General features: G+C 45.0%; 2 protein-coding genes across 3 annotated transcripts; both read right to left on the bottom strand.

The window, feature by feature from the left end:
• Window positions 1–9,883: 9,883 nt before the first annotated feature.
• Window positions 9,884–15,293, bottom strand: LOC135701108 (uncharacterized). Its single transcript, XM_065221812.1, has 3 exons — window positions 13,719–15,293; window positions 12,721–13,673; window positions 9,884–12,656 (listed from the first exon to the last, which is right to left on the bottom strand). Exons 1-3 carry the CDS (start codon window positions 15,291–15,293, stop codon window positions 9,884–9,886), a joined length of 5,301 nt encoding a protein of 1,766 aa, XP_065077884.1.
• Window positions 15,294–17,516: 2,223 nt separating this feature from the next.
• Window positions 17,517–21,544, bottom strand: LOC135701136 (zinc finger protein 558-like). 2 transcript variants are annotated; one of them, XM_065221838.1, is made up of 7 exons: window positions 21,394–21,544; window positions 21,017–21,084; window positions 20,299–20,949; window positions 18,958–18,984; window positions 18,131–18,889; window positions 17,851–18,070; window positions 17,517–17,787 (listed from the first exon to the last, which is right to left on the bottom strand). In XM_065221838.1, exons 3-7 carry the CDS (start codon window positions 20,492–20,494, stop codon window positions 17,535–17,537), a joined length of 1,455 nt encoding a protein of 484 aa, XP_065077910.1. In that variant the 5' UTR covers window positions 20,495–20,949; window positions 21,017–21,084; window positions 21,394–21,544; the 3' UTR covers window positions 17,517–17,534. The 2 variants fall into 2 exon arrangements, with proteins under 2 accessions (XP_065077910.1, XP_065077909.1); XM_065221837.1 differs by having other exon boundaries at window positions 20,299–20,538.
• Window positions 21,545–22,243: the final 699 nt, after the last annotated feature.

The following is a 22,243-nucleotide window of genomic DNA, read 5'->3' as shown; positions in this document are numbered from 1 at the left end:
GAACTCCCATGGTACTGGGTGGGGCGATCTATATGATGACAATAGAGCGGCTATTTTTTACGATTTATGTGAAGACTTCAATTTGACTATTTTGAACACTGGTGAAGCGACACGTATAGCAAAACCTCCGGCTCTAGAAAGCCGACTCGACCTATCTTTGTGTTCAAGATCGCTATCATTGGACTGTCAGTGGAAGGTTATCAATGATCCCCATGGTAGCGATCATTTGCCAATCATCATTTCAATTAAGTGTGGCCCTCACTGCAGAACCATCTCGGGTTCCATTTGATCTTACAAAGAACATCGACTGGCAGAAATATGCAACGGCGGTGACAATCGGTGTCGAACTTCCACCATTGGAAGAATATCGGTTCCTCACCGATTTGATTTACAAAAGCTCACTGGAAGCACAAAAAAGAAAAGTTCCAAATGCACTCTTTAAAAGGAGACCAGCCACACCTGGTTGGGACGAAGAATGCACAAAATTGTATGTAGAAAAATCTGATGCTTTCAAAGCTTTTCGTAGACACAAAACCTCCACATACTTCGAGGAATATTCAAAGCTTGAGACAAAGCTGAAACAATTAATCAAAGCAAAAAAACGCGGTTACGCGGTATTGGCGCAATTACGTCGAGGGACTCTCACGAGAAACCTCAATGAACACCTTGTGGAGGGTGGCTCGCAACATGCGTAACCGCTCAGCTTTCAATGAGAGTGAAGAATACTCCAACCGGTGGATATTCGATTTCGCTAAAAAGGTCTGTCCGGACTCAGTTCCAGCACAACATATTCTTCGAGAAGCGTCTCCGAGCGGCGGCTCTCTGGATAGAACATTCACAATGCTGGATTTCTCTATGGCTCTTCTTTCATCGAACAACTCCTCACCGGGAAGCGATATGATTAAATTAAATCTTCTGAAAAATCTCCCAGATATCGCTAAAAGACGCTTGCTAAATTTATTCAATTCCTTGCTAGAAAACAACATTGTACCGCCTGAATGGAGACAGGTCAAAGTAATAGTGGTAATAGCCATTAAAAACCTGGCAAACCAGCGTCTGACCATAACTCATACCGTCCGATTGCTATGCTTTCGTGCATTAGGAAATTGTTGGAGAAAATGATCCTTCGGAGACTCGATCACTGGGTCGAATCAAATAAATTGCTATCAAATACACAGTTTGGGTTCCGCAAGAGCAAAGGAACAAACGATTGTCTAGCGCTGCTTTCCACAAGGAGCAATTGGCTTCAGTATTCTTGGACATTAAGGGGGCTTTTGATTCAGTTTCCATTGAAATTTTGTCAGAAAATCTGCACAGATGTGGACTTTCTGGAATTTTAAATAATTTCTTGTACAATTTGTTGTCAGAAAAGCAAATGAACTTTTCCCTTGGACAACTGACAACTTCCAGAATTAGCTACATGGGCCTGCCCCAAGGCTCATGTCTCAGCCCTCTTCTTTATAACTTTTACGTCAAAGATATCGACAACTGTTTGGCAGAACAATGCACGCTTAGACAACTTGCAGATGACGGTGTGGTTTCCGTAAGAGGTCCACATGCCGTGGACTTGCAAGGACCATTGCAAAATTCCTTAGATAACTTGTCTTCTTGGGCTAGGAATCTAGGGATCGAATTCTCGTCGGAGAAAACTGAACTGGTAGTGTTTACTCGAAAGCGGTACCCAGCCCAAATGCAGCTTAATCTTTTGGGCAGAAACATTACCCAATCATTGTCTTTCAAGTACCTTGGGCTCTGGTTTAATTCAAAGTGCACTTGGAATGCCCATATTACGTATTTGAAGCAAAATGTCAGCAGAGGATCAATTTTCTCCGTTCAATTTGCGGCACATGGTGGGGTGCTCATCCGGGAGACCTCATAACGCTTTATAAAACAACTATTCTCTGTTCTAGAGTACGGCTCTTTCTGCTTTCTCTCGGCAAGAAAAAGTCACCTAATAAAATTGGAACGAATTCAATATCGTTGTCTGCGTATTGCCCTTGGCTGTATGCACTCAACGCATAACATGAGTCTCGAGGTTCTGGCAGGAGTAAAACCCCTCCAGAACCGTTTCTGGGAGCTCTCTCTCAGAATACTAATCAAATGCGGAGTGACGAGCACACTTATAATTGCTAATTTTGAAGAAATTTTTGGGCTGAACACACAATCTCGATTTATGAGAATCTACCACCACTACATATCGTCGGATATGTGTCTTCCTTGTTATACTCCAGACCGTGCTCACTTCACCAATCGCAGTTCCTCAATTGAATATGATCTGACCATGAAACAAGCAACTCATGGGATTTCCGATCAACTTCGACCTATTATTATCCCACGTATTTTTACTGAAAAGTACCAACAAGTCAATTGCATGAAAAGATATTTTACAGACGGGTCCCGTCTCAATGGATCCACTGGCTTCGGTGTCTTCAATGAAAACTCTAGCGCCTTCCGCAAACTTCAGGAACCTTGTTCCGTTTTTGTTGCTGAGCTGGCAGCAAATAACCTCGCATTGGGGATGATTTCCAATATGCCCACAGAACATTACTTCATCTTCTCGGATAGTCTCAGTTCGATTGAGGCTATTCGGTCGATGAAACCAAGTAGGCACTCATCTTATTTCCCTTCAAAGGTAAGGGAGCAGATGAGTGTACTGGTCGAAAGATCATATATGATTACCTTTGTATGGGTCCCCTCACATTGCTCAATCCCAGGCAATGAGAAGGCGGACTCTCTCGCAAAGGTGGGCGCGCAGGAAGGCGAATTATATGACAGGCAAATTTCACACGATGAATTTTACCATTTAGTGCGTCAGAGTACCCTTTCGAGTTGGCAAACCGATTGGGACACTGGAAATCTTGGACGGTGGTTACATTCAATTATTCCTAATGTTTCTTCGAGAGCGTGGTTTAAAGGCTTGGGCTTAACTCGTGACTTCATTCGGGTGATGAGTAGACTTATGCCCAACCACTACTCGCTAGATGCTCATCTCAATAGAATAAACCTCGTGGACAGCAACATCTGTCGGTGTGGAAACGGTTACGATGACATCGAACACGCAGTTTGGCAATGTACGGATAATGACGCCGCCAGAGAGCGACTTTTGAATACCCTCGAGGCCCAAGGAAGACAACCCTATGTTCCTATCAGAGACGTGTTGACAACCCGTGATCTCTGCTATATGCAGTCCGTTGACTCCTACTAGACATATAATTAAGTGAATTTTGTTACAAACAGTGAACAATGAATTATCGGCTCCGTAAAGCTAACGCGATTTAGCCTTCCAAATAAACGAAATGGATAAAAAAAAGTCGGCTTACCCTCTTCCATGATTTTTAATGGTAAAACGGTAAAACCATTAAAACTGCTGGCAATCAACAAGACATTTGCAACCTGTTCTCAGCCAAATTTGCTAGTGTGTTTGAAGACGAGCAACTCTCCGCTAATCTCATTACTTCCGCGGCCAGTAAAGTTTCTTTGGTCAACCAAACGCTCAGCTTTGTCGACACCACTACAGATACGATTTCTAGAGCAGCATCTAAACTTAAGACTTCAGCTAAGGCTGGACCCGTTGGTGTTCCGTCGATTGTTCTTAAAAAGAACATCACTTGTCTTTTAGATCAACCGCGCCGCATATTCCAGCTCTCTCTTTCCAACGGCATCTTTCCGTCTTGCTGGAAGACTGCGGATATGTTTCCTGTTCATAAAAAGGGAAGCAAACGCGACGTAAACAACTACCGGGGAATCACATCGCTGAGTGCTGTATCAAAACTTTTTGAATTGGTTGTCATAGAGTTCCTAAATGCGCATTGCAAGCAATATCTAAGTATAGATCAACACGGGTTCATAACTGGGCGTTCCACAACTACGAACCTGCTGTGCCTAATGTCTTACATCACATACAGTTTGATTGCTCGGACCCAAACGGACGTTATTTACACAGATCTTACGGCAGCCTTCGATAAGCTGAACCACGAAATTGCGATCGCTAAGCTTGATAAAGGGTGATACGGTCAAAATTTGGTCAATATCAACTTGACGTATTTCTTTCAATTTTGCATTTAAAAAACCTGAACACCCCTCATTTTGAAGGTGTGTGTGTGTAGAATGTTGCTCCTATTTTGATTTTGGAATTCACTCTTCAGTTGTCAAAATGCCGTCCAAGCAAGAAGAGCAGCGTATCAAAATTTTGCTCGCGCATCGCGAAAATCCGAGCTACTCGCACGCAAAGTTGGCAAAATCGCTAAAAGTTGCCAAATCAACCGTTACAAATGTAATTAAAGTGTTTGGGGAACGTTTGTCGACAGCCAGGAAGTCTGGATCGGGGGGAAATCGAAAACCGGAAGCCGCTGAGACGACAAAGAGAGTTGTCGGTAGTTTCAAGCGAAACCCTAACCTCTCTCTCCGAGATGCCGCAAATAAGCTGGGTGTATCGTCTACAACCGTGCATCGAGCCAAAAAACGAGCCGGACTATCGACTTAGGCTCTGAACCATTTGGTGAATTATTTTAACTTTTGGTTAAAATTTGACAGATGGAAAGTTATCGATTAACCCTGCTATCCGAGCGTGGTTACTTCTGACAGACAAGAAGTTAAATTTTGACAACTGTGGCTCGAAAACCGGTCGATCAACAGCACGGGGATTTTCGAACATAAAAAATAACTTTCGAAATGTCACTTTTAACCACGAGTTAAATTTAACTCGGCAAATGGTTCACAGCCTTACAAGAAGGTAGTGACTCCAAATCGCGATGTTAAACAAAATACGACGGCCAAAGCGCGATCCCGGAGGCTGTACACGACGATGCTGACGAAGTTTGACTGCGTGGTAATGGACGACGAAACCTACGTCAAAGCCGACTACAAGCAGCTTCCGGGACAGGAGTTTTATACGGCAAAAGGAAGGGGAAAGGTAGCATATGTTTTCAAGCACATGCAACTGTCAAAGTTCGCAAAGAAATATCTGGTTTGGCAAGCCATCTGTACCTGTGGCTTGAAAAGCAGCATTTTCATAGCTTCCGGGACTGTCAACCAAGAAATTTACGTGAAAGAGTGTTTGAATAAACGTCTGCTGCCTTTCCTGAAGAAACACGGTTGTTCCGTGCTGTTTTGGCCGGATTTGGCATCTTGCCATTACGGTAAAAAGGCCATGGAGTGGTACGCCGCCAATAACGTGCAGGTGGTTCCCAAGGACAAGAACCCTCCCAACACGCCAGAGCTCCGCCCAATTGAGAAATACTGGGCTATTGTCAAGCGGAACCTAAAGAAGACCAAAAAAACTGCTAAGGGCGAGCAGCAGTTCAAGGCAAACTGGCTTTCTGCGGCGAAGAAGGTGGACAAGGTGTCTGTACAAAATCTGATGGTAGGGGTCAAGCGTAAGGCCCGGCAATTCGGATTTGGAAAAGCGGAAGCCTAACTGAATATTTTTCCTGAATTTTATACTAATTGAACTTGAAAAAGAAATTTAATTTGATTTTTTAAATAAACGATTTCACCGATTTACACGCGTTTTCCCTTGACCAAATTTTAACCGTATAACCTTTAGGTTAGGGATCGGTGGAAATATTTTGAGATGGTTTCGTTCACCTCACGGAGCGCCAACTGACAGTAGCTTTGGGTACTTGTCGCTCAGCAAGTTTCTGCGCAAAGTCCGATATATCTTATGGTAGCCATCTGGGACCATTAGTATTTCTCCTTTACTTCGACGACGTTCACCATGTTATCACAGGGCCACGATTATCTTTTTTTCTTTATTAGAGTGACTTTCAGCCACTGGCTGGGTCGTCACTTAAAAAGGGATAGAGGGCTTCAGAGAGCGCCCCCCCTGATGTGTAAAGGGTACAATTGAGTTTGACAGAGTTATAATAACGGAGTTGGTTTTGTTGGCAGATATTCAGATAACTTGGGGTGTGTCTAGTAGTTGGTCCGTGTAATAATCCATTGTCGTCGCTTGGTCTTGTGTCCGATTATTGTGGTCATTTTGTTTTTATGTGTAGTAGTTTTTCGTGTTCAGTTCCATTGTTGTCGCTGTGCGTAATTTTGTACCTTCATTCGTCCATTTGCGTGTCCTTATTCGTGCATCATCTTAATATAGTCGCTCGTCCGTTTTGAGTCAGTGGTTGTTGCCAATAGTAGTTCAATGCTTTGTTGCTAGAGGGGTCATAACTCAGGGTGTTCCTGCCGCTTGCTGAAATCCCGTATTGGATGCGTGGTCCATAGTACTGGGGGCAGTTGCATAGGAAATGCTCCACTGTATGTGGCACATTACATGTCTCGCATTGCTTCCTAAATGGACCTCCGCCTCCCATGTTGTGAGAGGCTTTGGTATGACCCGTTCTCAGCCGCGATAGAATTACTTGAGATCGGTGTTCAGGCGGATCATCCCATCTTCTGGTGTTCCCTTTAATTTTCCGGATAAAAAGATCTTGCGATCGCAGCCATTCATTTGTCCAGCAATTCCATACTGTAGTCACGATCCACAGCAATTCCATACTGTAGTCACGATATAGGGCCACTCACTCGCCGTTCTCTCCAAAATCAGATTGGACATCTTTGTTGACTGCTGTAGTCTAAACCTTCTGGTGGTCAACCCAGCTAAGTGTACAATCATTACACAGATAAAAATTCTGAATTTTAATTGTGATGTAAACATTCATTCACGTAGACTTGTATTTTATTTCACGCAACCGAGCAACTTGCAAACAATGTTGTTTAGAAAGATGGGCTTTTGTATACAATATTTGCTACATTGCATGAAATGTGTCAGAACTTTACATGATATATAATGTAAACGTATATGATATGTGACGCTCCATTTATGTGCATCATATTGAACAGAAATTTACACTACTTTTTCGAACTGTGTACTTTCTCACGCAAGAAACAACCGATCATTTTCAACTACAAACTACTCGGCCCGACCAGGCATGGAAAATCATTTACATACATTAATTTGTCTCTAACTTTTTCCATCAATAGAATTCCGTAAAGTAATGTATGAAGCTTTTGTAGGTTTTATAATTAGCTACAACTTTTGTCACAGACTCAAATCTGTATCTCTTATGCATGATGAACCAGAGCAAACTGAACCCACCATTGTTTTTGAATAAATGTAAATTACATTCACCGAAAAACAATAACATGTTCTGCCTGATATGAGCTATTTGCAAAAGTTGTAGTTAATTATACAACCTACAAAAGCTTCATGTACAATTTTACGGAATTCTGTTGATGAAGAAAGTTAGAGGCAAATGAATGCCAATGAATGAACGAAATGAATGCAAATGATTTTCCATGCCTGGGCACGACTATCGAACGGGTGCATTGCGTGAAAGACTTAGGTGTTTTCTGGACTCAAGGCTGACATACTCACATCATATATCGTATGTCGTCGACAAAACGTCCAGAACTCTTGGTGTTGTCTTCAAGATTACTAAGAACTTCACAGACATTTACTGCTTTAAATCGCTCTATTGCTGTTGCTATTGCTCTCTCGTACGATCTACGTTGGAATACTGCTTTGCAGTCTGCAGCCCGAACTACAATAATGCGGCCGAGCGAATTGAATCTGTGCAACGACGTTTTCTTCGCGCTCCGTAAGCTACCTTGGAGATACCCACTTCGTCTTCCAAGCTACGAGAATCGCTGCCAATTGATCAATGTCGAGCCCTTACGTATCCGAAGAGATGTTTTCAGAGAAGAATCGACTGCGAAGCAATTCTGCAACAAGTGAACATTGATGTTCAACCTCGATCACTACGCAACAATCTTATGCTATAACTTCCACTTCTTCGAACTAATTATAGCTTAGGGAGCGCTATTTACGGCTTTCAGCGAGTAAACGGCTGGACAATGCGTACCATTGATACTTCGTGTATCTGCAGGTATAAAATAGACCCCACTAGCGGTCCTTAGCCTCTTAATAGTCCAGTAACTACTATCCCTACCTTCCCGCGATGCCGGCTGGGGTGTTAGCAACAATCAATACGAAACTAACGATTTTAAATTGGCTCACTACTTGACTAGCCTATTGGTCCCAAGCAAATCGATTAACGTATCCCATTCTAGTAGAAAGTCTAGTACTACACAATGTTTGTTTTGATTCGCTATGAAAGTTTGACAGATAAAATGAGGAGTTAGTGGATTTTCGAGGGGTGAATCGATTAGCTTGGGACCGAAGAGAGTACCAGAGCTGAGCCAAAAAGTTGAGCACGTTATTTCGGGACCTTCTAGTCTTAGAGTTTCCTCTATGGTTAGACCAAGTGAAGCAGGATCTTGGAAGTGTGGAACGGTCAAGAAATTGGAGACAAGCAGCCACGGACCGAGTGAATTGGCGTAACATTGTGATGCAGGTGCGATCCTGAGGGATGTCGGACCAGGATAAGTAAGTAAGTAAGCGAGTGTTCAACCGAGTAGCGTCGATGTTCGATTTCCACTTGACACGGAATATGCTTCGCCGAAGATTCTCTGCGTTTTTTGCTGACCGAAGGCGCTTGATGCCCAACAGCTAAGTGTAAAATTTAAGACTTATAAATTTTTAGTAACTTGACAATGCTAACCTTGTTATTTTCGTCTGTAACTGTAGTAGTATATGTAGTCTGTATAATCTGCACTTTTATTTACAACACATCATTGGGACTATTTCTAGTCTGTTGATGCAAACATAACAAATAAACAAAACTATAAGGCAGTGGTTGGGAAAATTCTCCTGAAACTAAAAACGTTCGGATCAGTAGTGGATCACCCTGGCAGAGGCTGAAAGCGCAAAACGGATGCGAGAACGGACACCAAGATCATGCGCGAAGTCAAGAAGAACCTGAAGGTAACTGTCCGCGGGATAGATCCAGGAAACCCTTCAGCTATCAGTTTCCGGTCGAACTGTTCGTCGCCGTCTCGTAGCACAGGGGTTGAATAACAAAGTTGCCCGAAAGCGCCCATTTATCAACAAGGCAAACAAAGCCAAACGACTTAAGTTTGCCAAGGAGCATGCTGATAAGCCCCTAGAGTTCTGGAAAACGATTCTCTGCGCGGACGAATCAAAATTCGAGCTGTTTAACCGAAAGCGGCGGATTCGTGTGTGGTGCAGATCGGGTGAGGAGTTTCAGGAGCGCCACATCCAAGGCATGGTGAAGCATGGAGGAAGAAATGGGATGGCCTGGGAGTTGGTTGGTTGGTTGATTGTCTTTATTGAGGAGATTTTCAGCCAGACGCTGGTTCATCTCCGGGAACCCCTGAATGGGGTTGGTTACAGAATTAAAAAATTGAAAAAAGTGTCCGGAGGGGGCACTTCTGAAAGATGGGGGAGGCTCCAGAAGGGAGTCCCTTTAATATGGAATACTTATGTTATGCAGAGTGATATCTAAGATACGGTTATTGTCTTTTGATGCTGACTCATTTTACGTTGAGAGGTGGAGGGTTTCCTGGGATGGCTAACGGAGAGGAAGTCCTTGTTCTTAGCTGTTGTTGGCGCGTTTACCGTGGCCAACTCCGGTGGGTTGGAAGTGGACTGTATTTCGTTCGGATTGAAAGATTCAACACACTAATCAAATTATCACCTTAACACTACTTTTATTCTAACTAGTTCACTATTTCTCTACAGATTGCTTTCTTACTTCACTGGATGTAACTTGGATGGTGGTCGGAATAATACTCAAAAAAACGCTGGCTGGCTGTGTCGCTTTTATAGCAGTCGTCCTATCGTATTTTGCTACTTTTGGTCCTATATACTTGCCTGCCGTGCGCTACGGCGAGCAGCAGGCAGCAGCATGTTGAAGAGAAGTATATAGTGCTTCTCCCTTCTCGTTCGGTGTCCTTAAAATTCTACCTGGAGTGCGTTGTTGCCACGATGGGTGGTTTGAATGACGATGTTGTGTTTTGGAAGCTACTATAGCTTGTTTCGCACGGAACATACTCCGCCCGGTTGACTCGTAGATTCAACATCACTCAGGGTTGGTGGCTCGTTGTCCTCAATCGGCAAAACTGCGATCCGGTTGATCGGTCGTCGGTAGGTAGCTCCGTTAGACGACACATCGATGGCTCGGACCAATCCATCTGGCCCTGGGAATACCTGCATGATGCGGCCTAGCTTCCAGTTAAGCGGTGGTTGATTTTTGTCCTCCAGTAGAACTACCATTCCTGGGCGAAGGTTGGATGTCGTCTTGGTATTCTTTGACCTCGGTTGAAGGCTGCACAAATAATCTCTGGACCAAGATTTCCAAAAATCCTCACGCATCTTCTGTAGATGTTGCCATCTTTTCAGACGATTAATTTGGATGTCTTCAAGGGATGGTTCCGGAACGGCTGTAAGTGGTCTACCAATCAAGTAATGAGCTGGCGTAATTTCCTCTATGTCGGCTGGATCGGAGGAAATCGAAAACAGTGGCCTAGAGTTGAGAACTGCTTCGATTTCGGTGAGTATGGTTGTTAGCTCTTCAAATGACAATTTGGAATAGCCAACCACTCTGACCAAATGTCTCTTTGTCGATTTTACAGCGGCCTCCCACAAGCCACCGAACTCGGGTGCGTTCGGCGGTATGAAATGCCACTCGATCTCTTTTGGCTGACAGAAGGACTGGATACGTCCTGTGAACTGCTGATCCTGGAACTGTTGATATAGCTGGTGCAACTCGTGTTGTGCTCCTCGGAAGTTGGTGGCATTGTCAGAATGCAACTGTTGCACCATTCCTCTTCGGCTGATGAACCGTTGTAGCGCAGCTAAGAAGGCGTCGGATGTGAGATCAGACACGACCTCGAGATGCACTGCTTTTGTTACCATGCAAACAAATACTGCCACGTAAGCCTTGATGAGCCTGGATCGGTAATTTCCCATCTTGATCCAAAATGGGCCGGCGTAGTCGACACCAGTCACTGCAAACGGAGGTGCTGGATTTATCCTCGGTTGAGGAAGATTGCCCATCAGCTGCGTTGACATATTTGGATTTGTGCGGAAACATCTTACACAATTGCGGGTCACTTGCCGGATGGTTGAACGGGCGCTCAGCAACCAATACCTCTGGCGCATAGCAGCAATCAAGCCATTTTGCCCAAGGTGCAAATGCTCGATGTGCATTGTGCGGATTAGCTGCTTCGTCAGTGGATGTCTGTTCGGAAGGATAATCGGATTCTTCGTCTCGGCTCGTAGATTCGAATGTTGCAGGCGACCACCAACTCTAAGCAATCCATCGACGAACACTGGATTCAAGCCTCCTAGCTTGCGGCACGGTTTGTTGGTTTGGACACGACGTATTTCGTCAGCTAGCTCTGACTGTTGAACCATCCCCATAATGGTGAAATTCGATCGACGGAGTTCGGAAATAGTAACGTACCGGTTGAAGATACGTTGTGACCTGTTCTTGGTGCGGATGTTGGCGATGGATCGAAGTACCAATGCCATGATGCGTTCGATCTTCCTGAAGTCACTGAAGCGGGAAAACAGTGGAAACTGTTCCACCACAGCCGAAGTGACAATTTCGGTGCTTGTCATTTCGGGAAGCTGTTGGTCGGGGATATCGACTAACTCCTGTTCGTCGTACTCGAGTTTCGTGAGGAAACTTGGTCCGGTCCACCAAAGATTGTTTCTGCGCAAATCGTTTGGTAGCTGACCTCTGGACACGATGTCTGCTGGATTATCACCAGATCGGATGTAGCACCAGCGATATCCTGCAGTGGAGGTATTGATTTCATGAATTCGGTTTCGGACAAAAATCTTGAGGCGATCGGCTGATCGTTTCATCCACGCCAGAACGATTTGACTGTCCGACCAGAGGACCACGTCACGGAATTCCATTTGCATGGCTGGGATAATCCTCTGAATGAGTCGAGTTAGTAGCAATGCGGCACACAATTCCTTTCGAGGCGTTGAAAGGTCATGTAGCGGAGCAATCTTGGACTTGCTACTCAGCAACTTCATCTTGGCGGAACCGTTGGAGAACAGGCTTCGAACATAAACACATGCACCATACGCCAATGATGATGCGTCGGCAAAACCGTGGATTTCGTAGGACACGGCGTCGTGGAACGTAACTCTTCTTGGTATGGCGATTTTGTCGAGTGCTGGCAAGGTATTTGCAAATTCAACCCATCGCTCCTGTATCGAGTCGTTGACGGGCTCATGCCAGCCAATCTTGTGCTTCCACAGCTGTTGCACTAGTAGCTTGGCGACGACAATCACTGGTGACACAAGTCCTAACGGGTCAAAAAGCTTGGCCACCTCGGAGTAGATGATACGCTTCGTTGATCGTTGATTCAAATCACATTTTGGCGGCCTTGCGATGAGGAAATGATCGGCTTTTGGATCCCAAAGCAAGCCTAGCACTTTGATGACTCCATTCGGTCCATATTCTTCCAATGGAACGGGCTGTTCCAGTCGATCGTTTGGAATGTGGTCCAAAAACTCGTTTGAGTTGGAACACCACTTGTGCAGCGAAAACCCTCCTCTCTTCAGTAAGCCTTCCAGCTGCCTTGCTGCTTCTAGGGCCTCCGGAAGTGAATTTGCACCGAAAAGTGCATCGTCGACGTAAAAATCCTCCTTGGCGATTTGCGCACCGATCGGAAAATCGGTTGATTCATCATCGGCGAGCTGCTGCAAGCACCTGGTAGCTTGGAACGGAGCCGATGCTGTTCCATATGTAACCGATGACTCGGAGTGGCTCTGACGGCTGCTCACACCAAAAAACACGGAGATAGTGTGTGTCCCTTGGATGCATCTTGATTTGTCGATACATCTTCGGCACGTCGGCTGTGAATGCAACTGGGTACTTGCAGAACCTGAGTATGACGTCATAGAGTTCTTTCTGTACCACTGCACCGACTTGTAGAACCTCATTGAGTGAACGGTGGTTCACTGTTGGTTTGGCGCTGGCATCAAATACCACCCTGCACTTGGTGGTCGAACTTGATGGGCGAAGTACCGCATGGTGCGGCAGGTAGTAGTTTTGCTGGTGCGGTGGATCGTCTTCTTCTCGTACTTCGTGGCAGTGTCCCAGCTCTTCATACTCACGCATGAACTGAACATACTCCTCTTTCAAATCGGGGTTCCGCTGCAGCCTCCTCTGCAGCATCTGAAATCGCTTCAAAGCAACCGCTCGGCAGTCACTAAGCTCGTGCACGTTATCCTTGAACGGTAGCCTCACTTGGTATCGTCCATTTTCATCACGCTGGTGGGTGGCGACGAAATGGGCTTCACACTCCTGTTCTTCCTTCGTCAGAGGACTCGAATCTGGCACCTCTTCGAGCCTCCAAAATCGTTGAATGGATTCCTCGATGTCATCCAACGATACGATGAGCGAATGTTGTGGTTGATTGGCGTGGATCGTGTTAGTGAATACACCGCCTAAAACCCATCCAAGGCAGGTTTCACGGAGATCGGGAAGGCTGTCGTCGAGTTTGATATGTCCTGGTCGCATCAACTTGAAGAATAACTCTGCACCAAGAAGCATATCGATCTTGTCCGGTTTGTAGAATTCCGGATCGGCTAGTTGGACGCCGAAGGGAATGTTCCAAGATGACACGTCGATTCTTGTTGGCGGAATGACACCTGTCACATTGGGCGTAACCAAACACTCCACGTGTGCTTGGAAGTCGGTGAGTCGAGATCGGATGTTGACCATCACCTTGTCGTGGGCTACAGTCCTGACGTCGTTGATGCCACAGATTGGAACGTTGACACGATGCTTCTGAATTCTTAAAAGATTTGCAAAATTGTTTGTTACGAAATTTACCTGAGAGCCGCTATCTAGCAGTACTCGGCATGAATGCAGTTGATTGTTTTCGTCCAGCACGTTGACAACCGCTGTCAGCAGGAACACAGTTTTCGTGGAATCGGCGTAGTTACACGAGCAGGATGTGCTCGGTATATCTCTTCCGGATGGCGGGTTTGCTACCGTGCTGTTCGGTTGAACTGTGCGGGACTCTTCTTTCGAAACGGACACGTTGGCTTTCGGTTCTCGGTTTACCTCGTCGTTGTGGAGTTGTGTATGATGCCGTTTCTGACACTTTTGGCAGCACCTCGGTGATGAACACTCCTTGGAGCTGTGCCCCTTGCGCAGACAGTTGAAACACACACCAGTTGTGCGTACCTTCTCCATACGTTTGTCAAAGGACATGTTACCAAGCGCATTGCATTGGTAGTTGCGATGTGCACCTTGGCAGAAATCACAAACCTCCTTGCTGATTGGTGTGGTTGCGGCGGCATGGACCTTCGGGTTGCTTGCTTTCGGTTGGAATGCTTGTACCTTCGGGGTCGATTTGGAAGCGGGCTGCGCATTAACCTTCTGGAAAGCTGTTTCGCAGTTCTCCAACATTTCACATCTCGATTGCAGGAACGTAATGGTTTGCGCATACTTGGGTAGCACGCCCTTCTTCTGTGTGCCTTCCCATGCCATCCTGGTCGTGTTGTCCATGGCGGTCGTCAGCATATGAACCAGAAACAAATCGGAAATACCGAGGAATTCCTGTTCAAGATACTTCAGACTCTCGACGTGGCGGGTGCACTCATCGAGCAGACGTCGCACCTCCTTGTGGGATCCGGATGACATTCCTTGCAAGTTGAACAGACCACGAACGTGCGTCTCGACTATGATCCTTTTGTTTTCATAGCGATCGGTGAGAATGGTCCACGCTTGCTGGTAATTACCTTCGCTGATTACTTTGGCATCCAGAGCACCTGTTGCTGCACCAACCAGAGCCTTGTCCAGATGATACAGCTTGATCGCGTTCGAGTCTCCTGAGTTGGCCATCAAGTCTTGGAATATGGCCTTGAACTTCGGCCAGTTGGCATAATCACCATCGAAGGTTGGAATTGGAGCCTTCAACGGTTGCTGTTGGACGATGATTTGTTGTTGCGGGGCTTGAGAACGAACACTGGCATTTTCGTGTGCCATGATTAGCTCATCGATGGTCGTGCGGACGAAGTTGTATCGGTCTTCAAATGCGACATAAACTTCCTCCTGCTGTTGAAAACTTTCTTGGGGAATGATAGCAACCATTTTGCTATGCACTGCGCTGTATTCGTTGTAGGCCACATCGATATTCTTCATGTACGTCCTGAGTTGTGAGAGGCTCACCAAGTTTCGAGCGGCAACAAGCGCCCTTTGCACACGCACTACTTTCATGGTGACCTGGTCTCGCTGGCGGGAAAGCGACGTTATTTCCTTCACGGTTTCGGAATCAGCACTGATTTCCCATTCTGCAAATCCTTCGAATATTGCTGACTCGTCGTGCTGCTTCTCCTTGCCTGTGCCCTCAACTGCTTCCTTAGCAGCAGGCTTACCTTTCGGGGTTCGATCCACTGGCATAATGAACTCGTTGTCACGTCGTACGTTACACACAGCACGAGCACGTATGGTTTCGGAATAGCGGTTCTGTAGAAAAATCCTTCGGCGGGCGGGTTGAAACTTGCGAATCGGATTCGCAAGCGGCGGTGATCAATAATTGATTCCTCTCCTGGCGGTACACGTTGTGGTTGGCACACCACGGAAGCGTGTCGGAATACACTCGGTCGAGTGGCGATGGTGTTGAATCCTTTCCTACGGGCGGCGCTGGATCCGGTTCGAAGGACCACTATGTTGGCGCGTTTACCGTGGCCAACTCCGGTGGGTTGGAAGTGGACTGTATTTCGTTCGGATTGAAAGATTCAACACACTAATCAAATTATCACCTTAACACTACTTTTATTCTAACTAGTTCACTATTTCTCTACAGATTGCTTTCTTACTTCACTGGATGTAACTTGGATGGTGGTCAGAATAATACTCAAAAAAACGCTGGCTGGCTGTGTCGCTTTTATAGCAGTCGTCCTATCGTATTTTGCTACTTTTGGTCCTATATACTTGCCTGCCGTGCGCTACGGCGAGCAGCAGGCAGCAGCATGTTGAAGAGAAGTATATAGTGCTTCTCCCTTCTCGTTCGGTGTCCTTAAAATTCTACCTGGAGTGCGTTGTTGCCACGATGGGTGGTTTGAATGACGATGTTGTGTTTTGGAAGCTACTATAGCTTGTTTCGCACGGAACAGCTGTGGTCGTGGTTGTTGAAAGTGTTCGGGCTGGTCGTGGTGTGGTGTACAGGTAGTTGTCCTCATGGTCGGAGTTGAGGGTATGACAGCATGCATCATTGAGGGGTCCGCTTTCGGAGGTAATGTCTCGGTCGGCTGTAGTCATATTTGAGAGAACAGGCCTGCCTCGCGGAGGAAAGCCAGTAGTGCCGCTGAGCGGCAAGGATCTTCACTGAGGGCGTCTCGGATGCTGCCGGGGATGTCGAACAGATTTCTAGCTCCTTGGTATTGCGGGCAGTGGCATATAAAGTGTTCCACCGAATGGTGGATCTGGCATAGTGGACAGGGTCGGTGGAATTCGCCATTTCCCGTTATGTTGTGTGAGATATGGGTGTGTCCTGACCTAAGCCTAGAGATCACTACTTGAGAGCGGTGGTCAGGTAGGTCCTCCCAGCGGTGTGTCTTATCTTTAATTTTACGGATGAACAGATTTCGTGAGTCCAGCCAGTCCTGCCTCCAAGACTCCCATGTAATTTTGGAAAGCCAGGTTTTCAGATCCGGGCCTGGAACTTTTCTTAATTTGCTCATTTGTCGACCTGAAGATGCGAGGTGGTCAGCTTCGACGTTACCCTGGATCCCACAGTGACCGGGTATCCAGGCGACGGTGGTGTTTGGTGGAGCAGATCGGATGATGGCTTGGATCCACGGGTGTGTGGGGTGCTCGGCGTCAAGGGCGGCTACCACGCTGGCGATGGCCTGGGGGTGTTTTTCGTGGGATGGAGTGAGAAGCCTCGTGAAAATCGACTGGATAATGATGGTAGATTCCTACCTCAACATCCTGCGGGAAAATCTGGAGGTTTCGCTGATCCAGACGTCCAGACGGGCTCTGAAGAGAAGTTCGTATTATTTCAGCAGTACAACGACCCGAAGCATACTGCCAAGAAGATCAAATCGTTCTTCCGGTCTTGTCGGATCAAACCACTCGGTGCCAGGGTTGACAAAACTGGGCTCTTATTACCGATGTCACTTTACGGTGAAGTGATTCCTATTTGATTTAAACGGCAATCACTTCACCGTGAGTGACAAGTGGTCCCTTCACTTCGTTTTCACCGTGAAGTGACACTCGTAATAAGACCCGATGTGGGCACGTTATTTTGCCTATCAGTGTATATGCTAATAGAAGGACAGACGCTGCTTAGAATGACAAGAATACTCAAATTCCCCAATTTAATTGTTATTTGGCTTGTTTCTAAGTCGTTTTGGATTTTGTTTCTTCTTTTTCATCATTTTGTAGTGAATTGCGTTTACGCGTGAAGTTTGAGATATATGGTTTAATTATTTGAATCTGACGTTTTTGTTTATGTTTTGCGGATGTTGAAATTAACGTAGTTCATTGTTATTATTATTATTATTATAGTATACTACCGGCATAACCACAGAAGAATGCTCTCCGGACACAGTTGAAAATTACTTAAAAACTTCGCGTATCATTATGGTCCATGCTTTCTTGAGTCTCACCAAATAGGAATGCCAATCCAGCAACTTTTCACTGGATCTCAGATTTGACTTGAACCTCATTCGGGTCCTCTCCGGGTCCATGCACCTTCTCAACATGTGCCTTTAGCAAGCAATTCAACCTGAACTGCTCACCACAGGCCTGACACACATACGGTTTATGCTGCGTGTGAATTCGCTGGTGCACCCGATGGGCTTCATGCGATTTGAACCGCTTGCCACAGACCTCGCACTCGAAGTTCCGTTCGCCCGAGTGGACTGGGGTGTGTTTTGTGAGAGCGGCTCTGGTGAAAGAGAAAAAGATAACTTTTAACAATGCTCAGATTACGCCATCACCGGCTGCCTACTTCTTATGGAAACCTTTATGGCACACTTCGCACGTAAACTGCGGGTCCTCATGGGTGATCAAATGTTGACGCAGATAGCTTTCCGTTAGAAACAAGGATCCACAGATGTTACATAGCACTTTGGCATCCTGACCGCAGATTTGTTCGTGCCTTTGGCGATCGTAATTGGTGAAGAACATCTTGTCACAGCCCTCACGCGGGCAGGGAATCGTTCGTATTCCTAAAATGAGAAAGGGCTTTGAATTAAGAACAACCGCGGGATAGGCTCTCATGTGTATACCGTTGTGCCAGTTGGTATGAAGTGTGAAATTTTTCTGACTTCGGAACTTCTTCGGACACTGCGCACACTGCAACAGGATTATTGTCTTGGGAACTTTAGATTCGTTGGTGCAGAACGCTTTGTGGCTTACGTAGCTAGTTTCGTTAGCGAACTGCGTCGAGCAACGGCCACAGAAATACGGAAAGTCTGGATCCTCCTTGGTAGGCGCCAAGTTTAGCTCCGGTGAAGAAATACCCAAATCCGGTCCTGGCTCGTCGAGCTGGCTCATCAAGTTTTCACTGGAAACATTCTCCGTCTTACATTTCTTTGGCCGTTCAGCTTTTTGGCGTCCAGCAAAGGTGGCAAGAAGTTTCTTCGATTGAGTCAACGCCGCCATACAGGATTGCTTAAATTCGTAAAACTGGTCTAATGAAGTCTTGCAACGTTCGCAACATCTGACCGTGCATGAACGCGGGAAAAATTTGCTGGTTCTGAAGCCCAAGACAGATATCACTCTCTGCCTCAGTACAGAGATTCGCTCGTCATCACGTCGAATAAACTGCAGACAAAAGCGGCACCGAACATCATTTACATTCCGAGTACCTTTCTTCAGCGGAAGCAATAACTGACCAGGGTCTGGTCCGATCAGGTCTTCCGATTTGTCCGGATCCGGTAATTTCACATCCTCTTCTAGCGTCTGCAGCGGCGTCGGTCTATCTTCCATATCCAGCGGTTCCTCTTTTATTACGATTTCCCATTCCAATGGAGCCGAATGTACATCTGAAAGTTTAGGTAAGTTGTGTTAAATATGTTTATTAGGTATTCAAAAAGAACATTGTATCACATACCTTCAACAAGCATTTCCATTTTGAGACCTGGAAAAATATCGGAAAATTCCGGCATCAGAAAATGTTCTCAATCACTACTTAGGTATAATTTTATAAAATTTCCTACACTTGCAAAAACAAAATCGCAAAATGAGACACATAGAAAATTATTGAAAAAGGGTCAAATAGGTACTTCAGCAGGAACCGACAAATTAAATGGTCAACAATACCTTGCCACCTGTTGGTTACACTCATCAACTCCTCACGTTTTTTAGCGTAACGTACAAGAGCCGCCTTGGTCCGTCGGTTTCGTTTCCTTGTTCGCGCAAGTGAACGGCCCATAGTAAATCGCGTATTTTCTTTCACCACAAAATCTGGTAAAGTGCACGTAGCACTAGACCAACAAATTGGAATAGGCGGAACTGTATATACTATAGATGGAATCTTATAGTATCTATAGGCGGAACAACTTTTTCTTAATCCCTTTTGTTACGGATTCCAATAAGATCTGGATCGTGTTGAAGTGACTCGAACTTGTCCCCGTGTCCAAATTGTTAAGAAGTCCAATAAATAAAAGATTTGTTTGTGAATTAACGTCTAATTACTTCAGAAGTAGGAACAGTTATGAAAGTAGAAAATTCTCCTACCAAACACCTTAATTCGTAGGCTTCTTAGATCTTTATCTCATGTGGTTACTATGGAACACCTCTATCTAACGTCGGTCTCTCTTCCGCAATCCTAAGACAAGACAGGACATCTGGTTTCTTTTTGTTCTTCGCAGGTTTTTCATTAGCTACTGCAGTCCCTGTTGAACATTACACTGAGCAAACAAACTTAAGAATTTTATAAGGCTCGACCTATGAACGACACATATAACTTTCATAATCGTGACTTAGGATTGATGTTCGTCTAACACGAGGTAGCTCCAAGAGATATTCAACTCTGCCCACCTTAATTCGTGCCGAGTGATTGAGCTGTGCCGAACGTGCCTATCAAGATCAATCAAAGTGCCAATATTCCACAAGCAAATGTGTTTTGTGATTGTGATTACATTCTCAACTTCTCTGATCATGGCAACCATTCACCTTCATTCTCAGAGAGGTGCAAGCCAAGCTTCAGGCTCGATGTCCCTTTGAACTGTTGATTTCTTACATAAAGTAGAAACCTCGGGAGAAACCCGGTCGATGAATTCCTGCCAATTAAATTCTCCCCGACTAAAGTAAAATCGACATCAGTGTTGCAAGCTTCACTCTGCGTAACTCTTCTATCATCAATTCTGGCCGGTAAATATGGACCAGTTAGGTCTGTGCCACAAATGGGAAGTCTGACCGGTCCCTTGTAAAAATAATTCAGATTTCCTACCTGGCGTTGAAGACCCTTCTCCAGCGTCCCAGCCGGTAGTAGGTGATGCATTACATTTGGCTGCTTTCTTTTTGGCCCGGTGACACCGAACTCGTTCCGCAACGGTCTTTGCTTTCTTCGGAGGCTTTTCCGGCTGTTGGTCCTTTGCACGCTTTCGGTGTTCGCGCTTGTACTTTGCAGCCATATATTGAGACATATTGCACTGATTTTCACACTTGCCACCAATTTTTCAATAGAATGCTGCACGTTGACGTCACGAATAAACGCGATGAGCCCCTCGGTCTTCAGTTTAACATCCAGGTGGTTTGTTTATCTTTGTCTGTTAGTCGATTCAAGTGGATTCGAGTTATTTCAGTGTCAACATTTCAAAGGGGCGTAATTGCGTTGGTCGTCGATTTCTAGCGAATTAAAGCTCACCCCTCCAAATTAACAATGCCAGCTGGTAGAGGATATATTCATCTACCTGTTGGAGTTGTCATGAGTAAGATTTTATTCGCGAGAAATCGACGACTAACGCCATTGTTTACACAAGGAATTACGCCCCTTTCTAATGTTGACACTGACGTTTTTTAAAAGAACTATGTTGTTAAACTTTTTTGTTGTCCGACTATGTTCTTTTACAAAATCTTGTAAGTCCATGTAAACAAACCACTACCAGATGTCGAAAAAAATGAGGAGCATTATTAACGAGGGTATCTCATTCAGTCATGTGTTTTACCTCAAAAAGTCCACAAAGGAGATATTTAGAAGAAGCACAAAAGATAATCTAGAAATCCATAGGGTGATCTGCAAGAAAAACAAGAAGATTTGGAGCAAGTTCATTGGAAGATCTGGAGGAAGTTCATTGGAAGATCGGTAAGAAGTCCACAAGAATATCCAAAAGAAGTCCACAAGAAGATCTGAAGAATTCTACAGGAAGTCTACACGAAGACCTCAGGAAGAACTATAGAAGCGTTTACGGCACGCACCTTCGAATTATGAGATTTTTCGGTGAAAAGAAGACATAACACAAAATACGCAGAGACTGATAGATGCTTATTGAATTTTACCATAAGATTAAAGAGTTATAGTCGCCGTGAACGCCAGTTAACTTACCTTCCTGGACGAGATGATCGGATTCGGCCGACTCCTTCAGAACCGAAATCTGAAATTCTCTCTCCTATGCTTCTCTTAGACGTTTCAGTTAATGGCACTGGGTCATCTTGTCAACTTGTTTGAAACTTATTTACTGATTACAACACTTCATATTACACAAAATGTTTTATTAATTTAATAGTTTTGAGGTACAAAATACTTTATTAATACTTACTTTCAAACTGCACATAAACATAAACAAACACTTCCGCCGGTACCAATAAGTTGTAAACAGGGAACGCCAAGAGAATAATTATTTCAAGCTGAACATTGCATTAGGTCCTAAGTAACATTGACAGATTATCTTCGTCGACTTTCTCTTTGTATTTCCACGGCCATGTAAAGACATTCCCAGGTATTTTCAGCACACAGTTCGATAAAACGCTGTCCAGACTGGAGAGTTATAACATGTTATAACGGTTGTCAACTAATTGCAACACAGAAACCACCATCAAGATAGCGCTATAACATGTTATAACTCTGTAGTCTGAACGTACTATAAAAGAAGCTTTTATCTAGCATCTAATACGACAAACAAAACAAGAAACGGTTATGTGCTCAAGTTATTGACGAAAGAGAAAGTCGACGAAGAGATTCGAGCAATGTTACTTAGGACCTAATGCAAGGCTCAGCTTGATTTGTCGTCTCTTTTGTTCCTCCGGCCAAGGTGGCTACATATAGGTGTTCTAATGTGTCAAATTCATGATTCAGCCATGTTGGATTTTTGTATGGGACAGCGACCGAGTTTGTTTACAATTTGCTCTAAAACTGCACTTTTCCCACCCGCGACCTCCTCGCCTATATAGTGACA

The sequence above is a fragment of the Ochlerotatus camptorhynchus genome, unplaced genomic scaffold (genome assembly GCF_037179485.1).
Source record: "Ochlerotatus camptorhynchus isolate MF236.1 unplaced genomic scaffold, CSIRO-AGI_Acam_v1.1 ptg000150l, whole genome shotgun sequence".
Taxonomy (NCBI): domain Eukaryota; kingdom Metazoa; phylum Arthropoda; class Insecta; order Diptera; family Culicidae; genus Ochlerotatus; species Ochlerotatus camptorhynchus.
The sequence above is the reverse complement of the archived record's forward strand: the minus strand, read 5'-3'. Positions and strand labels throughout refer to the sequence as shown.